Source organism: Stegostoma tigrinum, chromosome 2 (genome assembly GCF_030684315.1).
Source record: "Stegostoma tigrinum isolate sSteTig4 chromosome 2, sSteTig4.hap1, whole genome shotgun sequence".
Classification (NCBI taxonomy): Eukaryota; Metazoa; Chordata; class Chondrichthyes; order Orectolobiformes; family Stegostomatidae; genus Stegostoma; species Stegostoma tigrinum.
In genome coordinates, this window is record NC_081355.1 from 123,563,243 (window position 1) to 123,583,274 (window position 20,032).

The following is a 20,032-nucleotide window of genomic DNA, read 5'->3' on the forward strand; positions in this document are numbered from 1 at the left end:
GACTGTGATTGTAGGAGTTCAGTCATTTCATTGGAAGGGCATCTTTGTAGGAATTCCTCAGGATAATGTCCTCAGGCCAACCATCTTCAACTGCTTCATCAATGACTTGCCGTCCATCGTAAGATCAGATTGTGCAATCGTTGGCAAGCATCCCGAGTGTTCAGAGCTATTTGTGACTGCTCATACACTGAAGTGTTCCAAATGCAACAAGACCTGGACAATATCCAGGCTTTGGCTGAAAAATGATAAGAACAGTTAGTGCCACACAAGTGCCAGGCAATGACCATCTCCAATAAGAACCATCTAACCATTAACCCTTGATATTTATTGGAGTTAGTATCGCTGAATCTCTCACTATCGACATTCTGGGGATTACCGTTGACCAGAAATTCAGTTGGATTTACCACATAAACACAGTGGCTGTAAGAGCACGTCAGATGTTAGGAATCCCACATTGAGTCACTGGCCTCTTGATTCCCCAAAGAATGTCCACAATTTGCATGGCACAAGTCCGGAGTATGATAGAATATGCCCCACCTGCCTGGATGAACGCAGTTCAGCAGCACTTAAGAAGCTTGAAACCGTCCAGGCTAAAGCGGCTCACGTGGTTGGCCCCAGATCCACAAACATCCTGTTCCTGTACCATTAATGCTCAGTAGCAGCACTCTGTACCATCTACACAATGCTCTGCAGAAATTCACCAAAACCCCTTAGATAGTCCCTTCCAAACTCCTCATTTCCTCCTAGAAGAACAAGGACAGCACATAACGTATAAGAATACCACCATCTGCAAATTCCCTTCCAAGCCACTCACCTCTTGACTTGAAATTGTACCGCTGTTCTTTCGGTAGCGTTGGGTCAGAATCATGGAATTTCCTTCCTAATTGTATTGTGATCTACCAGCAGCACATGGATTGCAGTAGTTCAAGAAGGCAGTCCACCACCACTACCTCAAGGGTAACCAAGTATGGGCATTAAATGCTGGCCCAGCCAGTGACATCCACTTTCCACATGTTTAAAATAAAATTTGAGAATGTCATATGTATTGAATTTGAAAATGAATTGAACTCATGCAGGGAAAAGTAAACTGCTCATACCTTGAAATCTAAGCTACTGTGTTTTTTGTAAAACATAACTGTTACTTTAAATCCCTGCAAAATTTCTTGGAGGTCGAATGGCTCAGGGATTGAATTCCAGAGACCCAGGTAATGTTCTTGGGATCTGGGGTCAAATTCCGCTGTGGCAGTTGGTGGAATTTGAACTCAGTAAGATTCTTCAGTCTACTGGTCTAATGGTGACCATGAATATATTGTTGATTGTCAGAAAAATACATCTGTTCACTAATGTACTTTAGGGAAGTTAACTGCCATCCTTTCTCAATCTGGCCTCCATGTGACTCCAGACCCACTGTAATGTTAACTCTTAACTATCTTCAGAACAGTTGGGTATGGGCAATAAAATGCTGGCCTAGCCAGCCACATCCACGACCCATGAATGAATTAAAATAAAGCTGACTGGAATTGGGTTGACCCTACTGACTCAGATCTTTCGTGTTTACAGTTGAAAAATTCAAATTTATCCAGTGTTTTGTAAAATGAAACAATGTGCAATTCAGTCAAGCTGAATGCTGTTGGTCCTTTTATTTGTGAGTAGTATGAGACTTTAACTTTCGGGTTAGGAAGCTTTGCCTGATTAGTAATATAAAGACGCCTGTTTAATCCTCTCTTTCATGTCAACTTGTGCATTTGTGTCAATTACTTGTTTTAAAGTTGTTCACTCTGTGAAATTCGCATTGTATTCAGTTGTGTTGCACTGTTCAGTTCTTTCTGTGAATCATGAGTAAAATAGTGATAGAATTAAACTTCAAGCACCACTGTTTCTAGTTTAGTTTTTAGATTCAGTAAGCTGTTAAGGAGGAAGTTTGTATAGATTGAGTAGTTTAGTTTTTACCTCCTTTTCCAACAGTACGCTTTCGCACTACATCAGGACTGGATGCAGCTGTGGATCCAATTCACATGAAAAATGTAACCTTTGAACATGTGAAAGGGGTAAGTTACACCTGTTTCTACTGTTTGTAAGCATATTAAATTTTAAATGATTTTATTTACAAATATTGCTTTTGATTCATCACCAGGTAGAGGAAGCAAAACAGGAGCTACAGGAAGTAGTAGAATTTCTGAAAAATCCTCAGAAATTCACTGCATTAGGAGGCAAACTACCTAAAGGTATGCAGCTGGTAATTATACCTTCAGCAATGCATTTTTACTACCACAGTTTTCTAAAAATACTTTCTTTACAGCTGATTCCAACAAAAGTTTGTTTCTAATCAGTGAATGTTGTGGTGCAGAAGAATTTATTTTATCATCAGTTCATAGGATGTTAACATCATTAGTAAGGCCAACATTTATCACCCATCTCTAATTAATTATTCTTTTACATAATTTATTTTTAAACTGCAGCAGATGATGAAACATATTGTCACATTGCAATTAGAAAAGGAGCTCCAGGATTTTGACTGGTGATATGTTTCCCAGTCAGGAGAGTGGGTGACTCAGAATATTGTTGTGCAAGCAGTCACACATTTCTCTTGCCCTTGGTGGTGGAGGCTCTGGGCTTTAAAGAAGCCTTGGTAAGTTGAATGGGACTGACCACTTTAATCACAAGTGAGCTCAAAGAACTGAAAATGGTTATGGTGCAACACTGTCCTGAGGAACTCGTACAGCTGAGACAATTGGTTTGTACTGGATATGACTTCATTCAATCAGAACTTTCCTCTAATTCCCTTAGATTTCAACTTTAGTAAAGCTGTTAGATTCCACACTAAGTTAAATGCTGCCTGGGGTTTTGAGGTCAATCGCATTCACTTCATCTAAAGTTAAGCTACTTGTCCATTTTTTGGAACAAGATTTTAATGAGGACTGGCTTACTGCTTATTCATTACCATAAGCACCTTTAAGTTCTTTTTTAAAATACGATAACAAGCTGAGAAAGAGACCTCATAGCCTTCAAGAATTGTTATCTATTAATTTGAGAATTATTTCAAATGATTTGTAGAAATATTTTTACTGGCATCAGATTATTTAAACTTGCATATGGATATGGTTATTGGTGCACAATTAATGCTTCTGATTTTGTAGGGTAGCTTTTAAAGAAATATTTAGAACAGTAAACTATTTATTAACAAGCATCTATGGGACCGAGAGCATGCCAGTTGATGAAATGTTCTGGATAATCAAGGGGTATACATAACCGCAGTAAATCCTGACCAAGGGAAGCTTTGAGATATTAACATCCTGTGCAAAAAAATCTATGTAAAAACATCATTACATCTTCTAAAGTCAATGTAAAAACACATGGTAAGTAATAGAAATGTACTGGAGGGGGTATACACATCATGTTAGAACATAGAACAGTACAGCACAGAACAGGCCCTTCAGCCCACAATGTTGTGCCGACCATTGATCCTCATATATGCACCCTCAAATTTCTGTGACCGTATACATGTCCAGCAGTCTCTTAAATGACCCCAATGACCTTGCTTCCACAACTGCTGCTGGCAACGCATTCCATGCTCTCACAACTCTCTGCGTAAAGAACCTGCCTCTGACATCCCCTCTATACTTTCCACCAACTAGCTTAAAACTATGACCCCTCGTGCTAGCCATTTCTGCCCTGGGAAATAGTCTCTGGCTATCAACTCTATCTATGCCTCTCATTATCTTGTATACCTCAATTAGGTCCCCTCTCCTCCTCCTTTTCTCCAATGAAAAGAGACCGAGCTCAGTCAACCTCTCTTCATAAGATAAGCCCTCCAGTCCAGGCAGCATCCTGGTAAACCTCCTCTGAACCCTCTCCAAAGCATCCACACCTTTCCTATAATAGGGCGCCCAGAACTGGACGCAGTATTCCAAGTGCGGTCTAACCAAAGTTTTATAGAGCTGCAACAAGATCTCACGACTCTTAAACTCAATCCCCCTGTTAATGAAAGCCAAAACACCATATGCTTTCTTAACAACCCTGTCCACTTGGGTGGCCATTTTAAGGGATCTATGTATCTGCACACCAAGATCCCTCTGTTCCTCCACGCGGCCAAGAATCCTATCCTTAATCCTGTACTCAGCTTTCAAATTCGATCTTCCAAAATGCATCACCTCGCATTTATCCAGGTTGAACTCCATCTGCCACCTCTCAGCCCATCTCTGCATCCTGTCAATGTCCCGCTGCAGCCTACAACAGCCCTCTACACTGTCAACGACACCTCCGACCTTTGTGTCGTCTGCAAACTTGCTGACCCATCCTTCAATCCCCTCATCCAAGTCATTAATAAAAATTACAAACAGTAGAGGCCCAAGGACAGAGCCCTGTGGAACTCCACTCACCACTGACTTCCAGGCAGAATATTTTCCTTCTACTACCACTCGCTGTCTTCTGTTGGCCAGCCAATTCTGTATCCAAGCAGCTAAGTTCCCCTGTATCCCATTCCTCCTGACCTTCTGAATGAGCCTACCATGGGGAACCTTATCAAATGCCTTACTGAAGTCCATATACACCACATCCACAGCTCGACCCTCATCAACGTTTCTAGTCACATCCTCAAAAAACTCGATAAGGTTTGTAAGGCATGACCTACCCCTCACAAAGCCGTGTTGACTGTATTTGATCAAGCCATGCTCTTCCAGATGATCATAAATCTTATCCCTCAGAATCCTTATATTTTATTTACAGCATAAACACTCTGATATCATGGTAGATCACAGTGTTTAAGATATATAATTTTTCCTGGCTGATAAGGTGCTGGTTAAAACAAAGTTTTCTGTATAAGCACATATGTTTAAAGATTTTGATATCATTTATTTTGTAACATGTTATTTGACTTTGAACTTGAATTGTCCAACTCTGTTTAATTTCAGGCATTCTTTTAGTCGGACCCCCTGGAAATGGGAAAACACTCCTTGCAAGAGCTGTTGCAGGCGAAGCAGATGTACCATTTTATTATGCATCAGGATCAGAATTTGATGAAATGTTTGTTGGTGTTGGAGCAAGTAGGATAAGAAATCTGTTTAGTATGTGTCCTGGTATATAAAAATGAAAGTTTTGCAGTAAGAGTACGACGATTGCTGTTTCTTTTTTCATTAACTTGCTCTCTTTGTGTATTTTAGGGGAGGCAAAAGCAAATGCACCCTGTGTCATCTTTATTGATGAGCTGGATTCTGTTGGTGGAAAGAGAATAGAATCACCAATGCATCCCTATTCAAGGCAAACCATAAATCAACTACTAGCAGAGATGGATGGGTAAGAAATGGTTCCAGTACACTACCAAAAGTAAACTTTGACATAAAATGGCCCAGATATATTGGCATTTTTGTAGCATTGCTTCCGAAACCTTTTCCCATTTTTACCCTAGGTTGTATTGTGAAAATTATCATAATCTCTGAAAATTGAGAAAGACAAGGCTTGGAGCTAAGAGCGCAGGTGTCTACTATATTGGATGTACAGCTGCTCTGACTTAGTCTGATTTCCACGGCAGCTCTAGAGAGTATAGGTCCACTTTGTCCAATCTCTCTATAATCCACCATCGTGGGAACAAATCTGGTGAACATGCTTTGCACTCCATTTATGGTGGCAATATTCTGCCTAGGTAAGAAGACCAAACTCCCACACTACAGGTGCAGTCTAACGAAGCTGTAATGCAATTAAAACAAGACTTCACTACTACTAAGTTCAAATCCTCATGAAATAAAAGCTTACATTCCATTAGCCTTCCTGATAGCTTGCTGTATTTGCATATTACCTTTTGTAACTAATCAACAAGAGCACACAGGCTCTTTGTATATCTACATTTACCAACCCCTTTCCACTTAAGAATTCTGTATATATTGTATGTCTGTTTCATCTACCAAAGTGGATAGCTTTGCATATTTTTATATTATATTCCATCAGCCATGGTTTTGCCATTCATTAAGCCTGTCCTCCTTCTAAAGCTGCTTCACTTGTTGTTCACAGCTGACATTCCCACTTGACTTTGTATAATCCTTAAATTTGGATCAATTCTATTTGCTGTGCACCTCCAAGTCATTGATATGTATTGTGAACAGCTGGGACCCAAGTACTGAAATTGAGGTACTCCTCGAGTCGCAGCATGCCAATGTGAGAATGACCCATTCATCCTTACGGTGTTCTCTCTGTTAGCCAATTATTAATTCATGCCAGTACATTACTTCTTATCCCATATGCTTTAATTTTTCTAACCAGCCTCCTGCAGGGGACTTAGTTAAAAGCCTTCTGAAAATCTAAGTAAATATACAACATCTAATGACTCCTTTATCAATCTAGTCAGTAACATCTTCAAAAAAAACCTACAACTTCGCCAAACAAAATTTCCCTTTGACAAATCCCCACCTGACCATGGCCAGTCAGATCATTATCAACCCACAGTCTGTTTATCCCACTGGAGGTAGTTGATGCCAAAACATTGAATATATTCAAGAGGCAAATAGATATAACACTTGGGACAAATATGTGCAGAAAGCAGGATTAGGCTATTGAGTTGGATGATCAACCGTGATTGTGAAGAGTGGCGGAGCAGGCTCAAAGGGCTGAATGGCCTCCTCCTGCTCCTGTCTTCTGTGTGTATGTTTCTATGTTTATTTTAAGGCAGATTTTTGTTAATATAAAACAAGGAACCTTGTTAATACATTCTTGATCATAGAAAGCAAAGAATTGTGGATGCTGGAAATCCAAAACTGAAACAGAAATCGCTGGAGAAACTTAGCAAGTCTGGCGGCATCTGTTGACAGAGAAACAGAGTTAATGTTGTGGATCTAGAGCGACCCTTGTTAAGCAGGCAGTGAAAGGTTATCAGGGATAAGCAGAAATACAGATCTGTGGTGACAATCCGGTCAGGCTTGAAGAGACTGTAGGTGTTGACTGACCAACTTTTCCACTTTATTTGTATGTTGCTGCAATTGTGAACATATCATTCCAACATTTTACCACTGAGCTACTGAATGATAAAATGTGAATCTGCAAAATTGTGCTGTGTATTTTTCTTAAGTTATGTTTGAGTCACCATGGCAAATGTGCAGGTAGCAGTCCATTTTGTAGCAAATACCATAACTTACTTTTAGGTTAGGTTAGATTAGACTCCCTACAGTGTGGAAACAGGCCCTTCGGCCCAACAAGTCCACATCGCCCTTGAAGCATCCCACCCAGACTCATCCCCCTATAACGCGCACACCACTGAACACTACAGGCAATTTAGCATGCTCAATCCACCTAGCCTGCACAGCTTTGGACTGTGGGAGGAAACCGGACCACCCTGAGGAAACTCACGCAGACACGGGGAGAATGTGCAAACTCCACACAGATAGTCGCCCGAGGCTGGAATCGAACCTGGGCCCCTGGCGCTGTGAGGCTGCAGTGCTAACCACTGAACCACTGCGCCGCCCCCATTTTAAGGAATGTAAATCCAGTAGCAACCAAGTGATTAATATTGGGATATTTGAAAATTGTTTTTTAATTGCAATAACATTTAATGGCTAGTGCTGTAAAATTTATTTTTCTCTTTAGTTTCAAGCCCAATGAAGGTGTTATTATAATTGGAGCTACAAACTTTCCTGAAGCATTGGATAAGTAAGTGCAAATTGAGCTTTGTATTTATAGTATTTATTTTCTCTAAATTTAAGCTTTAATATATTTGTAGCAAAAATGGCAAATAACCTTAGTGCTATTTCCTTTTATTAGAAAAGTTTAGGATATAGGCTTTATTAAAGTTTGAGGTTTTGTTTAAACATACTCTTATAAAAGGGTTAACATTATTTTATTATGACCCTTAATTAAGCCACATTTGATAAATTCAGCCACAGGATGTCAAAACAATCCTGCACAATTGTAGTGACTTCATTGCCTTGACTTCTAGTACTACTCATTAATTGTAATTTTGCATTGACGATGTTGTTCACCAGTTGAATTGTTGCTAATTGAGCTTGAATGCAGCTCAGACGAACAGTCTTGGTGTAATTTTGACAAATCAAACTGTTAAGTGTTTTAATACAATAGTGATGATGAAGAAAAACTCTCAAAGCTGGTCATATTTGAAATTGAGGTCCTTTTTTTATGTATTCTTCTTCTTTAGTGCTCTTGTTCGGCCAGGTAGATTTGATATGCAAGTTACTGTTCCGAGACCAGATATAAGGGGGCGAATAGAAATCCTCAAGTGGTATCTTGGCAAAGTTAAAGTTGACCCAGGTAGGTTGCAGATATTCCTTAACTTGAATGGTTATTACAAACTTACTTCCTGCGTGACTTGACTTTGTTTCTCCAATACAGCAATTGATGCAGAAATAATAGCTAGAGGCACAGTGGGTTTCTCGGGAGCAGAACTGGAGAACCTGGTCAACCAGGCTGCTCTAAAAGCAGCTGTAGATGAAAAGGATCAAGTTACAATGAAAGACTTGGAATTTGCCAAGGACAAAATCCTTATGGGTATGTTCTTCCTGCTGTTTGGATTTTGACTTTCGAAAAGCCTTAGGAGTTTCTTCTGTTAAACTTGTGCTTTCAGGTTACTTATTTAAGAAAATCCAAGCTAAGAGGTTGGAAAATATTTTTATCTTGCTGTTTGGGTAGATCAGCTGTACGTGTGTTTTAAGAACAGTGTTTTTGAGTTGTGAAATTTGTCCAAATAAGGTTTTGTCTCATGTTTCAGGAATTAATCTCTCCATTTAAATCACATTCATGCGACAGATGTGGATTGTTTAAAATGTCAGTGGAAAAATTCAATTTAATTAAATTTTTCTACATATGCAGAATAATGTTTTTGGAGAAACTGCTTTAATTTTACAAACTTTCTTTGGGATTCATAATATGAACTTTATTCCATGCATTGTCATTAATCTAGTGATATGTTTTAGAAATGCAAGTGATGGGATCAAACTAAGGTAAAAGACAGCTCTGCTGTCACCCATTTATATTGGAGCTGTTGAGCAAACACTGACCGGCTAAGCTGAAAGCTGCAGAAAATTCCTGGCAATTGGTTGTTGGTGAGAAGCCACTTAGTGGTAGCACCAATGAAGGAATATCAAATGCTAACCATGAACGTTTATACACCACTTTTAGGACATAATATAAAAGTCTTTATTTCTAGATATTTACCCATTGCCTGTAACATTTTTAGCCTTCTTCCTTCATTCTGGCCCTGAAATTATGCGTATCAGGTGTTGACTTTCATCTTGGTTTCTGTATTCCATCTCTTTTTGAATAGCTTTTTGACGAATATGAGAATATTTGGGAAGAAGATTTTTGTATCATACAGCAATGAATCAAAAGGATTCTGTTTGAGTTAGATTTTTTTATCGTAAATTTTATGATTCTCAAATGTTTCTCTTTAGAGTTTCTTGTCTAGGCTGTGTCAGTAATTTAACAGGCCCTGAAGTTGTTGCTTCTAATAAGTTACAAAAGGAAAAAAACTTTAACAGGAAATTTAACAGATGTAATGATGAAATTGAGTGCTAAGTGGATTATGGTGCTTGAATATCTGATGTTAAAAAATACCAATATTGTTGGGCATTTGTTCAAATTGTGTCTTATTTGAAAATATTGTATGTGCTTAGACTATCTGTTGCCAACAGGACCAGAACGTAGGAGCATTGAGATTGATGCTAAAAACAAAACTATCACAGCATATCATGAATCCGGTCATGCAATAGTCGCACATTTTACAAAAAATGCTATGCCCATTAACAAAGCTACAATAATGCCAAGAGGACCTACCTTGGGACATGTAAGTGTAAAATTGTACTTAAGCTGTTATCTTGTAAGAAATTAATTAATCTATTTTATTTGTTCAGTTTTAAAACCAAAGCAATTATCCTGAAAGTTAAGTTTTGAATATCAAGTTTTAACTGCCAGTATACTGCAGTATGGTAAGTTGACAATTTGGCAAGGGTAGTTGTTTTTGTAGTTTATTATTACTTCGCAGGAGACAAACGTTTTTTTAAATTGTGTAACATCATGCAGAAAGTTACTTTGCTTGCATTTCAGATAAAATTTGTGTAGCAATCTCTGCGGAGACTGTTAATGTTTGATGAGATGTTTGAGCATCTGTTGATCAAATGAGAGAACTACTCCACAAAATTTCAGTGTTTAAATGAAAAAAAACTTACTGTATAGATCAAAAAAATACAAACGCTACTAACTTAATATCATGGTTTGTCAAGACTCACACATCTAATTCCTCTTTTACTTCCCAATTCAACCGTGATATTTTAAAATTGAGGGTTTTAATGACTTTTGAGGTTAAACTTTGATATCTCCTCCATGATCTAGCCATTTTCTGAGGACAAGATATCTTGGGATCGTTCTATTAGCTTTTTAGTGAAGAGATTTTCCAACTTTCCTTCAAATCCTCATGATTTTTGAGTTCATTTTGAACATTGTTGCATTGTTCACTTCTTGTCCTGGCCTTGAACAGACACAGTCTGCTTTCTACAGGCTTTACAGGTACAAATTCAGAAATTGCTGGAAAAACTCAGCAGATATACCAGCATCCATGGACAGAAAGCAGAGTTAATGTTTCAGGTCCAGTGACTCTTCAGCGCTCATTTCAGAACTTCAGAGCTGCTTTACTGTTTCTGGCAGGTACACGGTCTGCCTCCTCCAAGGAGTGCAGCTCCAACAACTCAAGAAGCTTGACAACATCTGGGACAAATCAGCCTGCTTGATTGGCCACCATATAACTAGCATCAACACACTTTACTCACTGACGTTCAGTAGCAGCACTTTATGCTATTGACCAAGATGCATTTCAGAAATGCATCAAAGATAGCACTGTCCAAACCCATGACCACATTTACCTAGAAGAAGGGCAGCAAATACATGAGAACACCACCAACTGCAAGTTCCCCTTCAAGCCACTAACCAGCCTGATTTGGAAATACATCAGTGTTCCTTCACTGTCACTAGGCCAAAATCTTGGAATTCACTCTCTAATGGCATTGTGGGTCAATCTATAGCATGTGGGCTGCAGCAGTTCAAGAAGGCAGCTCATCACCAGCTTCTCAACGGCAATTAGGGAAAGGCAGTAAATGCTGGCCAGCCAATGACACCGATATCCCATGAGTGATTTTAATAAATAACCCCCCCAAGCTGACTGCTCACTGCCTGTTTTAATGAAGAAGCGCACCAATTTAAGCAAAGAGACCTCGTAACCCCACAGCTCATCTTCATGCTTTGAGAGGCTCCAAATAAAAATTTTAACAAATTATCTGTTGACTTCAGAATGTACCATTGATTTTGTGACTCGCATAAATACCTTGCATAACTGATGGAATTAATGGCCTGCTTTCCAGAATTGCTTGTTTCAGTAAGAGCCCCTATGTTGGTCATGGTGCTTTTAATTTATTTAGTTTGAGAAATACATGAATAATTTAATTCCTTATTGAAATAACTGGATTTCTTGTCTCTATCAAGAACTCAGAAATGAATGATTCCTTGTTGACCAGTTTCTGAATCCAGAGTTTTATTTGTCTGTCTTTAAAATTCCTAAACTAAAATTTATTTCCTAAAGAAAAGTTCAGTCAGATATTAGCAATAATACCTATTCAATTGCTAAATTACTCAATAAGCACTTGTATCAGGACATAAGTGCTTTTGAATGTGGTCTATTTCAAACCCATGCAAGTCTCGTTCCTTTTTTTTGTTAAAGTAGCACCAAGATTTCTTTTCCAGTTCTACAGCACAGTTGTACCAACTTGAATTTAAATTGAATTGTTTGCTTGCTGAAAAATGCCGGTTTATTATTGGAAAAGCAGAAAGGGAGAATGAAGATGAAATGAAGAAAGAGACCTGTAGAGGATAGGATGGGAATCCAAAAGCATGGTGAAAAAGAGTCTGAAGAGATTTTGTGGTTACTTATACAAATTATGAAACTCGGTGGTTCTTCAGTCTTGTCTGTACTTTAATGTCTTCACATCCTGCCAGAACTGAACACATTACTCCAGTTGAAAGTAATCAAGTGTGCATTACAAGAGCAAGGAGATTATGTCCCTTTTGATAAAGCTGAGGATATCGTGCATTTTATACACTAGCATGTCCTATCTGCACTGCCACGTTCAAAGATAAATGCGTGTATATACCTTTGTCCTTCTGCTACTCCATATTTCCCCCCCCCCCCCATCCTCCACCACCACCACCCTCAGAATTGTACCCTTTATGTAATATTTTCTCTCCTTGCTCTTTCAAACAAAATGAAGCATTTCGCACTTCTTTGCGTTCCACCTGTCACTTCTCCACTCATTGCATCAATCTGTGTACATCTTTTTCAAGTTCTACTCCATACTCCTCACAGTTTGCAATACCAGTTTTGTAAATTTTGAAATTCTGCCCAGTACACCAAGATCTAGATTATTAATATGTATCAGGAAGAACAATGGATCCGAATACCAATACCTGGGCAATACTCTGCTATAAACAGGCAGCACGGTGGCTGTGGTTCGCACTGCAGCCTCACAGTGCCAGGGACCAAGGTTTGATTCCAGCCTCGGGCAACTGTCTGTGTGGATTTTGCACATTCTCCCTGTGTCTGCGTGGGTTTTCTCCCGGAGCTCCGGTTTCCTCCCACGGTCCAAAGATGTGTAAGCTAGATGGATTGGCCGTGCTAAATTGCCCGTAGTGTTCAGGGGTGTGAGGGTTATAGGGGGATGGGTCTGGTTGGGATGTTCCAAGGGGTGGTGTGGACTTATTGGGCCGACGGGCCTGTTTCCACACTGTAGGGAATCTAATCTAATCTATTCTAAACCCTGCTTCCAATCTGAGAAAATATCATTAACTACTATTGTTTGTTGGTCACTCAGCCAATTTTGTATCTATGTCACTACTGTCCTTTTAATACATATGATAAAATGTATCTTAAGTCACAATCAGTGTTTCTTACAGCTAACTGTCCATTGTGTGTTTATGTCAAAAGTAGAAGTTTGTGTCCTGTTTAATGCATATAGAACTGAACATGGAATGTGGGAGTTGTTGCAATTTAAAATTAGTACTTTGTGTTTGAACTTTAATTGAACTATTAACTAGTGTATTGTTTACAGTTTCTTAGGAGTTTGTATTAAGTATAATTCTCTTTTCAGGTGTCATTGTTACCAGAAAGTGACAGGTGGAGTGAAACCAGAGCTCAGTTGCTTGCACAAATGGATGTCAGCATGGGTGGGAGAGTAGCTGAAGAACTCATCTTTGGAACAGAACAAATTACCACAGGTTTACATTAAGAAACAATAAGAACTCAATTGTTCCATTTTGTGATTTAACCTGATTAGTAATTCAGTGACACTATAGCTGACCTGTGACCTACCTCCATATACCTACTTTTCTCCCATTTCTTTTAATACCTTGTTTAACAGCTCTATCAACCGAAGAGTTAATTTTAATACTTGAAGTGCCATCCTTTGTGTGTAGAAATGTTTCTTGATTTCACTCCTGAAAGATCTGGCTCTAAGTTTTAAACTATATTCTCGTGTAAATTTACCAACTAGGAAATATACTTTTTCTCTCTAGCCTATCAGCTCCCCCTTAACATCTTGAAAACTTTGATCAAGTTTAATCTTCTAATTTTCAGGAAATATGATCATTGTTTGTATGCTGTCTCCTTGTAAGTAGCTTCTAGAACCTGAGTATCTTTTTGGTTAATCCTGTGTTGCTCCCTTTCCGAAGCCTGCATGTCCTTTCTGAGATGTCACATCCAGGAATTTGCTTAGCACTCCAGGTCTGGTCCGTGCTAGACTTTGTATAGCTGATGCTTGACTTTTATCCCCTTATGTTCAGGCTCAGGTTGCCTAATATTCTATTAGCCTGATTGATTATTTTCTGTATTGGTTCATGGTATAAATTGCATTTGGAAAGAGTGACAGAATTGGTTTTAGTTAGCATAGATTCACGAAAGGGAAATTATGCTTGCCAAATCTTCTTGAATTTTTTGAGGATGTGACCAGTAGAGTGGATAAGGATGAATCAATAGATGTTGTGTATCTGAACTTTCAAAAGGCTTTAGACAAAGTTCCACAGAAATGATTAGTAAGGAAAATTAAAGCTTGTGATATTGGAGGTAATGTATTGACATTGTTAGAGAACTGGCTGGCAGACAGGAAGCAGAAATTTGTAATAAACAGATTCTTTTCAGACTAGCAGGCAGTGATGGGTGGGATACTGCAGAGTTCAGTGCTGGGACCTCAGCTGTTCACAAAATCCATTAACAATTTGGACGAAAGAATTGAATGCTGTATCTGCAAATTTGCAAATGCCACCCAGTGTCAATGTGTGCTGTGAGAAGGATGCTAAGATGCTGCAGGGTGACTTGGACAGACTGGCTGATTAGGCAAATACTTGGCAAATGCAATATAATGTGGGTAAATGTGAGGTTATTCACTTTGGTTGTAAAAACAGGAAGGCAGGATATTATCTGAATGGTGTCAGTTTAGGAGAAGGTGAGGTGTGGTGAGATCTGGCTATCATGGTGGAACAGTCACTGGAGGTTGGCATACAGGTAGTGAGAAAAGCTTATGACATGCAGACCTTTATAGCGGGAGGATTTGAGTATCAAAGTAAGGATGTCTTGCTGCAGTTAGATATGGCCTTCATGAGGTCACACCTAGAGTATTGTGTGCAATTTTGGCCTCCTGGTCTGTTTTTGCGACTCTTGACATTCATGCTATCGAGGGAGTCAAACGAGGGTTCATCAGACTAATTCCCAGGATGGCAGGACTGACTAATGAGGAAAGACTGGATTGACTGGGCTTGTACTCACTGGAATTTAGAAGAATAAGGGGGCTCTCATGGAAACATGTAAAATCCTGATGGGACTGGACAGGCTAGATGCAAGAAGACTGTTCTGATGTTGGGGAAGTCCAGAACTAGGTGTGAGCAAATCAGGACTGAGGTATAGAAGAAACTCTTCACTCAGTGTTGTGAACACGTGGAATTCTCTTCCACAGGGAACTGTGGGGCCAGTTTGTTAAATATAATCAAGAGGGAGCTGGACATAGTCCTTGCGGCTAAACAGATCAAGGGGTATGGGGATCGAGGGGAGATTGGGATACTGAGATTGCACAATCAGTCACGATTGTATTGAATGCTGGTGCAGGCTCGAAGGGCTGAATGGGCGGCTGCTGCTGCACCTATTTTCTGTGTGCCTCAAACCTGCAGTCACTCTCTATCTCTGTTGTTACTGCTTTGCAGCATCTTGACAGTCCGTAGCTGCCTGAAAATGGTGAAACAAATAGATAAGGTAGTAAAGAAACGGCACGGTATTCTTGCCTTCTGCAGCCTAGGCACTGAGTATAAACACCAAATAAAATTCTGGATGCTATAAATCAGGAACAAAAGCAATTTGCTGGAAAAGCTCAGCAGGTCTAGCAACATCTGTGAAGAAAAAACCATTGTTAGTGTTTTTGGTTTGGGTTTTGAGGAAGGGTCACTGGACCTGAAACATCAACTCTGATATTTTTCTTCACAGATGTTGCTAGACCTGCTGTGCTTTTCCAGCAACTTCTGTTTTTGTCACTGAATATAAAAGTTGGCAAGTCATGTTGCAGCTTCAGTAAAACTTTAGTTAGGCCGCATTTGCAGTATTGTGTACAGTTCTGTTCACCACATTATTGGCAACAACACGTGCGTATACAAAGCACAGATCAGAAACAAGTGAGAACACGAAGGTATGTCAAAAATAGTTACATGGTCACTGAGTTGCTCATGAAGAGCATATAAATGAATGTTGTGGAGGTTACCATATAAAATTACATTGATCGTTGAATAATCAAATTTTGAGATTCTTGATTTTGTAGACTGATTGAAGTTCTTTTGTCCTGATTCCTTTTAAATTGATTTGCATGCCTTTGAATGAGAAAGGTTCTACCTTTATCTGCAACACAGGATGAGTAGGGGATAGTTTTTTGACTGTGGCATGCCAGTGTTCAATACACATGAAAGCATTTCGTTCCACTACCCTTTAATAATGTTAAACCTGACATTTTAACCCTGATTCACTGTGTATTCCTGGAAGGTAAAACAGATATGTCTGGTAGTGGTGGCTTTCTGCTGAAGGGGGTAGTGATAAACAACCCTTCTGCATCTCTTGTTAAGTCTTTCTCTGTTTGAAGTTTCCCAAGCACTTTATATGTGGGCAATTTCATGGAGTTCACATGGGGCTTTGTCCAAGTGTCACTGAATTTAGTTTTTCTATTAAGTCGCCCTTGTAAAAACAGCTCATTTTGAAATTAAAAGTAATTTTAATATGTCTGTAAATACCTTCTGTGAGTTCTGATCCATTAGTATAACACTTGCCAACTTGTGATACAACTTCTAGTGATTGGTGTATTTGTACTCCAAGTTCCCTTTTGTTTCTTGATCCATCTTAAACTTGCACCTTCCAGGTAACTACCTTCCCTTTTCTTTCTACTAGCCTCACAATTAGCTGTTTATTTGCCCGTTCTGCACATTATTGATGTCCTCTTGCAATTTTTTGCAATCTTACTCAGTTTTAACTAACAATATATGCAGTCCTGTACAGCTCCCCTCCCCTTCGCTCCCCTGAAAAAAGAAAAGCAAGATTTGTGTCATCTGCCACCTTGGAAAGTGTGTTTTTGTGTATAATGAATGATAATGGTTCCAGCACTGCACATTGTGGAACTCCATTTTCTACTTTCAGCCTTACGGAATATTTACCTTTTTTGTTTTAAGGTATCCTTTTCTTGGAACCTTGAATCCAGCCAGCAATCCATTCTGCCACTTCTGTCCCAAGTCGCATTCTCTGACCTTTATTCATTAGTCTATTCTCAGTTCGCTCAGTTGGCTGGAAGCTAGATTTGTGATCCAGTGATGCCAACAGGGTGGGGTCTGTTCCTGCATCAACTGAGCTTACCATGCAGAACTGCCCTTCTCAACCTGTCTCCTTGCCTGAAGTATGATGACCCTCTGGTTAAACTACCACTGGTCATCTTCCTCTCTCCCTCTAATGAGAGGGAAACCCTGTGGTCTGGTAAGATTATGGTGACTTTCCTTTTACTTCTCTGGCACAACATATCAAAGATCTTTTAAAAATTCAGGTAAATTACTTACATTATTATTATATGCTCCGTTCCATCCTCAGAAATTCAACAAGATTAGTTAAGCACGAGTATCCATTTGAAATGCATGTCAACTATTCATTATTATGTTCCCCATTTCTAGATATTCTTAAACTGTCTACTGTAGGAAGAATTCAGTTTAACAAAAGCTGACTAATCTGTAATTCTCCGGACACGTTCCGATATCCTTCCTAAATATAGTAATTACATTAGCTATTATTTTGAAGATTGAAGTTTTCACATTTGCAGTGTTCTCACCTGTTGCCTTTCAAGCTCTGGTATAGAAACCATCTGGTCTTGCCTTTCATAGGTGTGATATTTATTTATCTGTTACTTTGCTTGTGTTAATTTGGGTGACGCCTTGTCTCTGTTTCAATGTTCATTGTTTTTCTGAAATGTCTAGAATATTATTCTCTTGCTCTACAGTAAATACTATATACTCAACAAACCATTTTCACCAACTGTCACCATTATTACTTGTGGATAGCTTCTGCATGTCTTCTTTTTGCTAATGTTTTTAAAATGTGCAATGTTCCTTGCAAGTTTCATTCTCACTTTTTCTCAACTGTTAAGAGTAAAATATAAAGAAAAACATTGTCTGTCCTCTGTAACTGAAATATTCTTTCTATTAACCTAGGTGCTTCGAGTGACTTTGATAATGCAACCAAAATAGCAAAGTTGATGGTCACAAAATTTGGAATGAGTGATAAGGTAAGAGAAGTTGTATTTTATTGATATTAAATCTCTCTCCAGTTTGAATTTCTGTAAAAGTAGCTTGGATCTGCTCAAAGTTGTCTGTTCCATCCTCAGAAATTCAACCTAGAGCCCATGTTGTCTGTGAATTGTTCTTTATATGTCAGCTGTGATTTGATTTTGCTGCTTTCCAGTTGCACCGATATATCAGTTTGTCTTTTACCCTTTTTTCAGTATTTATAGATTTCCAAATCAACTGTAACCTATTTGCAGTTTAACTACATCAGTCACCTCATGCTTTCCTTTAACGGAGAGGAGACTGTCTGTAAAATAAGTGTATTAACTTTGATTCTGATTTCCCTGTTTACCTTTGCTACATTGTATTATAATAGGGGAACATTCCTGACAGAACATTATTGGAAGCTAGGGAGGAGATTCCAGGGACCCTTACAGAGGTATCTGCATCAATGACAGTTGTGGGTGGGGTGCCAGAAAACTGTAGGGTGCCTAATTTTTGTGCCTTTATTTAAGAAAGGCTGCAAGGAAAATCCAGGGAACTATAGACTGGTGAGTCTGATGTCAGTAGTGGGCAAGTTATTGGAGGGGATTCTGAGAGACAGGATTTACGTGCATTTGGAAAGGTAAGGACTGAATAGGGTTTGTCAGCATGGCTTGAGTGTGGGAAATTTAACTCTCAAATTTGATTTTGAGTTTTTTGCAGAGTTCATTATGAAATTAGACGAAGGCAGAGCGGTACGCGTTGTCTATGAGGACTTTAGCAAGGGCCTTGACAGGGTCCCACAAAGTCAACTAGATAGTAAGATTAGATCACAAGAGATCAAGGGAGAAAGAGCCAGTTGGCTACAAAATTGGCTTGTTGGTGGAAGGCAGAGGTTGTTATTCAAGGCCTGTGACCAGCGGTTTGCTAAAAGTATCGGTTGTGTGTCCAAGGTTGTTCATCATTTTGTCCATAATTTGGATGAGAATAAAGGAGATATGGTTAGCAAGTTTGCAGATGACACCAAAATTGGGATATAATGGATAGTGGAGCAAGCTGTCTAAAGATTACAAAGAGACCTTGATCAGATGGGCCAGTGGGCCAAGAAGTGACACATGGAGTTTAGATAAATGCAAGATGTTCAATTTTAGTAAGGCAAACCAGGGCAGCACTTGCACAGTTAATCGTAGGGCCTCAACAGGTGTTGCTGAACTGAGGGACCCAGAGGGTACAGGTTCATTGTTCCTTGAAGGTTATGTAGCACATAGACGGGGTAGTGAAGAAGGCATTTAGTACATTTGCCTTCATTGGCCAGAGCATTGATTTTGGATTTTTGATGTCATGGTGCGACTGTACAAGACATTGAGGCCACTTTTAGAATACTGCCTACAATTCTGGTTGCCCTGTTTATAGGAAGGAAGTTGTGAAACTAGAAAGGGTACAGGAAAAAATTACCGGCATGTTGCTGTGTCTGGAGGATTTGAGTTATAGGGAAAGGCTGGATAGGCTGGGGCTTCTTTACCTCGAGCATCAGAGGCTGAGGGGTGATTTTATACAGGTATTTAAAAGCATGTGGGGCAAAGATAAGTTGAATAGCCAAGGTCTTTTTTACAAGGGTTGGGGAGTGCAAAACTGGAGGTCATTTGTTTAAGGTGAGAGGTGAAAGATTTGAAAGGGACCTGAGAAGTAACCTTTTCACACAGAGGGTGGCACGTGTATGGAATGAGCTGCCAGAGGAAGTGGTGGAGGTGGGTACGTTTACAAGATTTAAAAGACATCTGAACATGTCCACAAATAAAGAGAAGTTTAGACCAAAATGGTACAAATGCAGGTAAATGAGACAGGTGCAGTTCAGGATACTAGGTCAGCATGGACAAGTTGGACCAAAGTGCCTGTTTTCATGCTGTATGACTCTGTGACTCTGTTAAGTATACTTTTTCAGAAATTTCTAATTTTTAATTTCTGAGGAACATTTGGGGCTGCATTTTCAAGTAGGATGTGTGCTTGATTGCAGATATTGTCTTGAAATCAGAATTGGCAACAGTTTTTCTCTGGGTTGGAGCTTTCATTAAGGGGTGAATTGACTGTCCAAATACACTGCCAGGATGTGTGAATAGAAGTGGCATGCCTCTTTTTTTTGTGTGGGTAGGGGCGTCAGGTAGAAAAGCCATAATTTAAGTGTTCTGTAAGTGACCTACATAACAGCAAAATTGCTACTTTGGGTGGCACG

At 39.3% G+C, this 20,032-nt stretch overlaps 1 protein-coding gene across 1 annotated transcript in view; it reads left to right on the plus strand.

Moving 5' to 3' along the window:
• LOC125464593 (ATP-dependent zinc metalloprotease YME1L1-like) overlaps nucleotides 1-20,032 on the plus strand; it is a 57,681-nt gene that overhangs the window by 29,358 nt on the left and 8,291 nt on the right. The window contains exons 8-17 of the mRNA XM_048557176.2: nucleotides 1,966-2,048; nucleotides 2,135-2,225; nucleotides 4,911-5,063; nucleotides 5,160-5,292; nucleotides 7,570-7,632; nucleotides 8,135-8,247; nucleotides 8,329-8,484; nucleotides 9,627-9,778; nucleotides 13,125-13,251; nucleotides 17,749-17,822. Coding sequence (XP_048413133.1) covers nucleotides 1,966-2,048; nucleotides 2,135-2,225; nucleotides 4,911-5,063; nucleotides 5,160-5,292; nucleotides 7,570-7,632; nucleotides 8,135-8,247; nucleotides 8,329-8,484; nucleotides 9,627-9,778; nucleotides 13,125-13,251; nucleotides 17,749-17,822 — 1,145 coding nt within the window. The remainder of the gene's footprint in view (nucleotides 1-1,965; nucleotides 2,049-2,134; nucleotides 2,226-4,910; nucleotides 5,064-5,159; nucleotides 5,293-7,569; nucleotides 7,633-8,134; nucleotides 8,248-8,328; nucleotides 8,485-9,626; nucleotides 9,779-13,124; nucleotides 13,252-17,748; nucleotides 17,823-20,032) is intronic.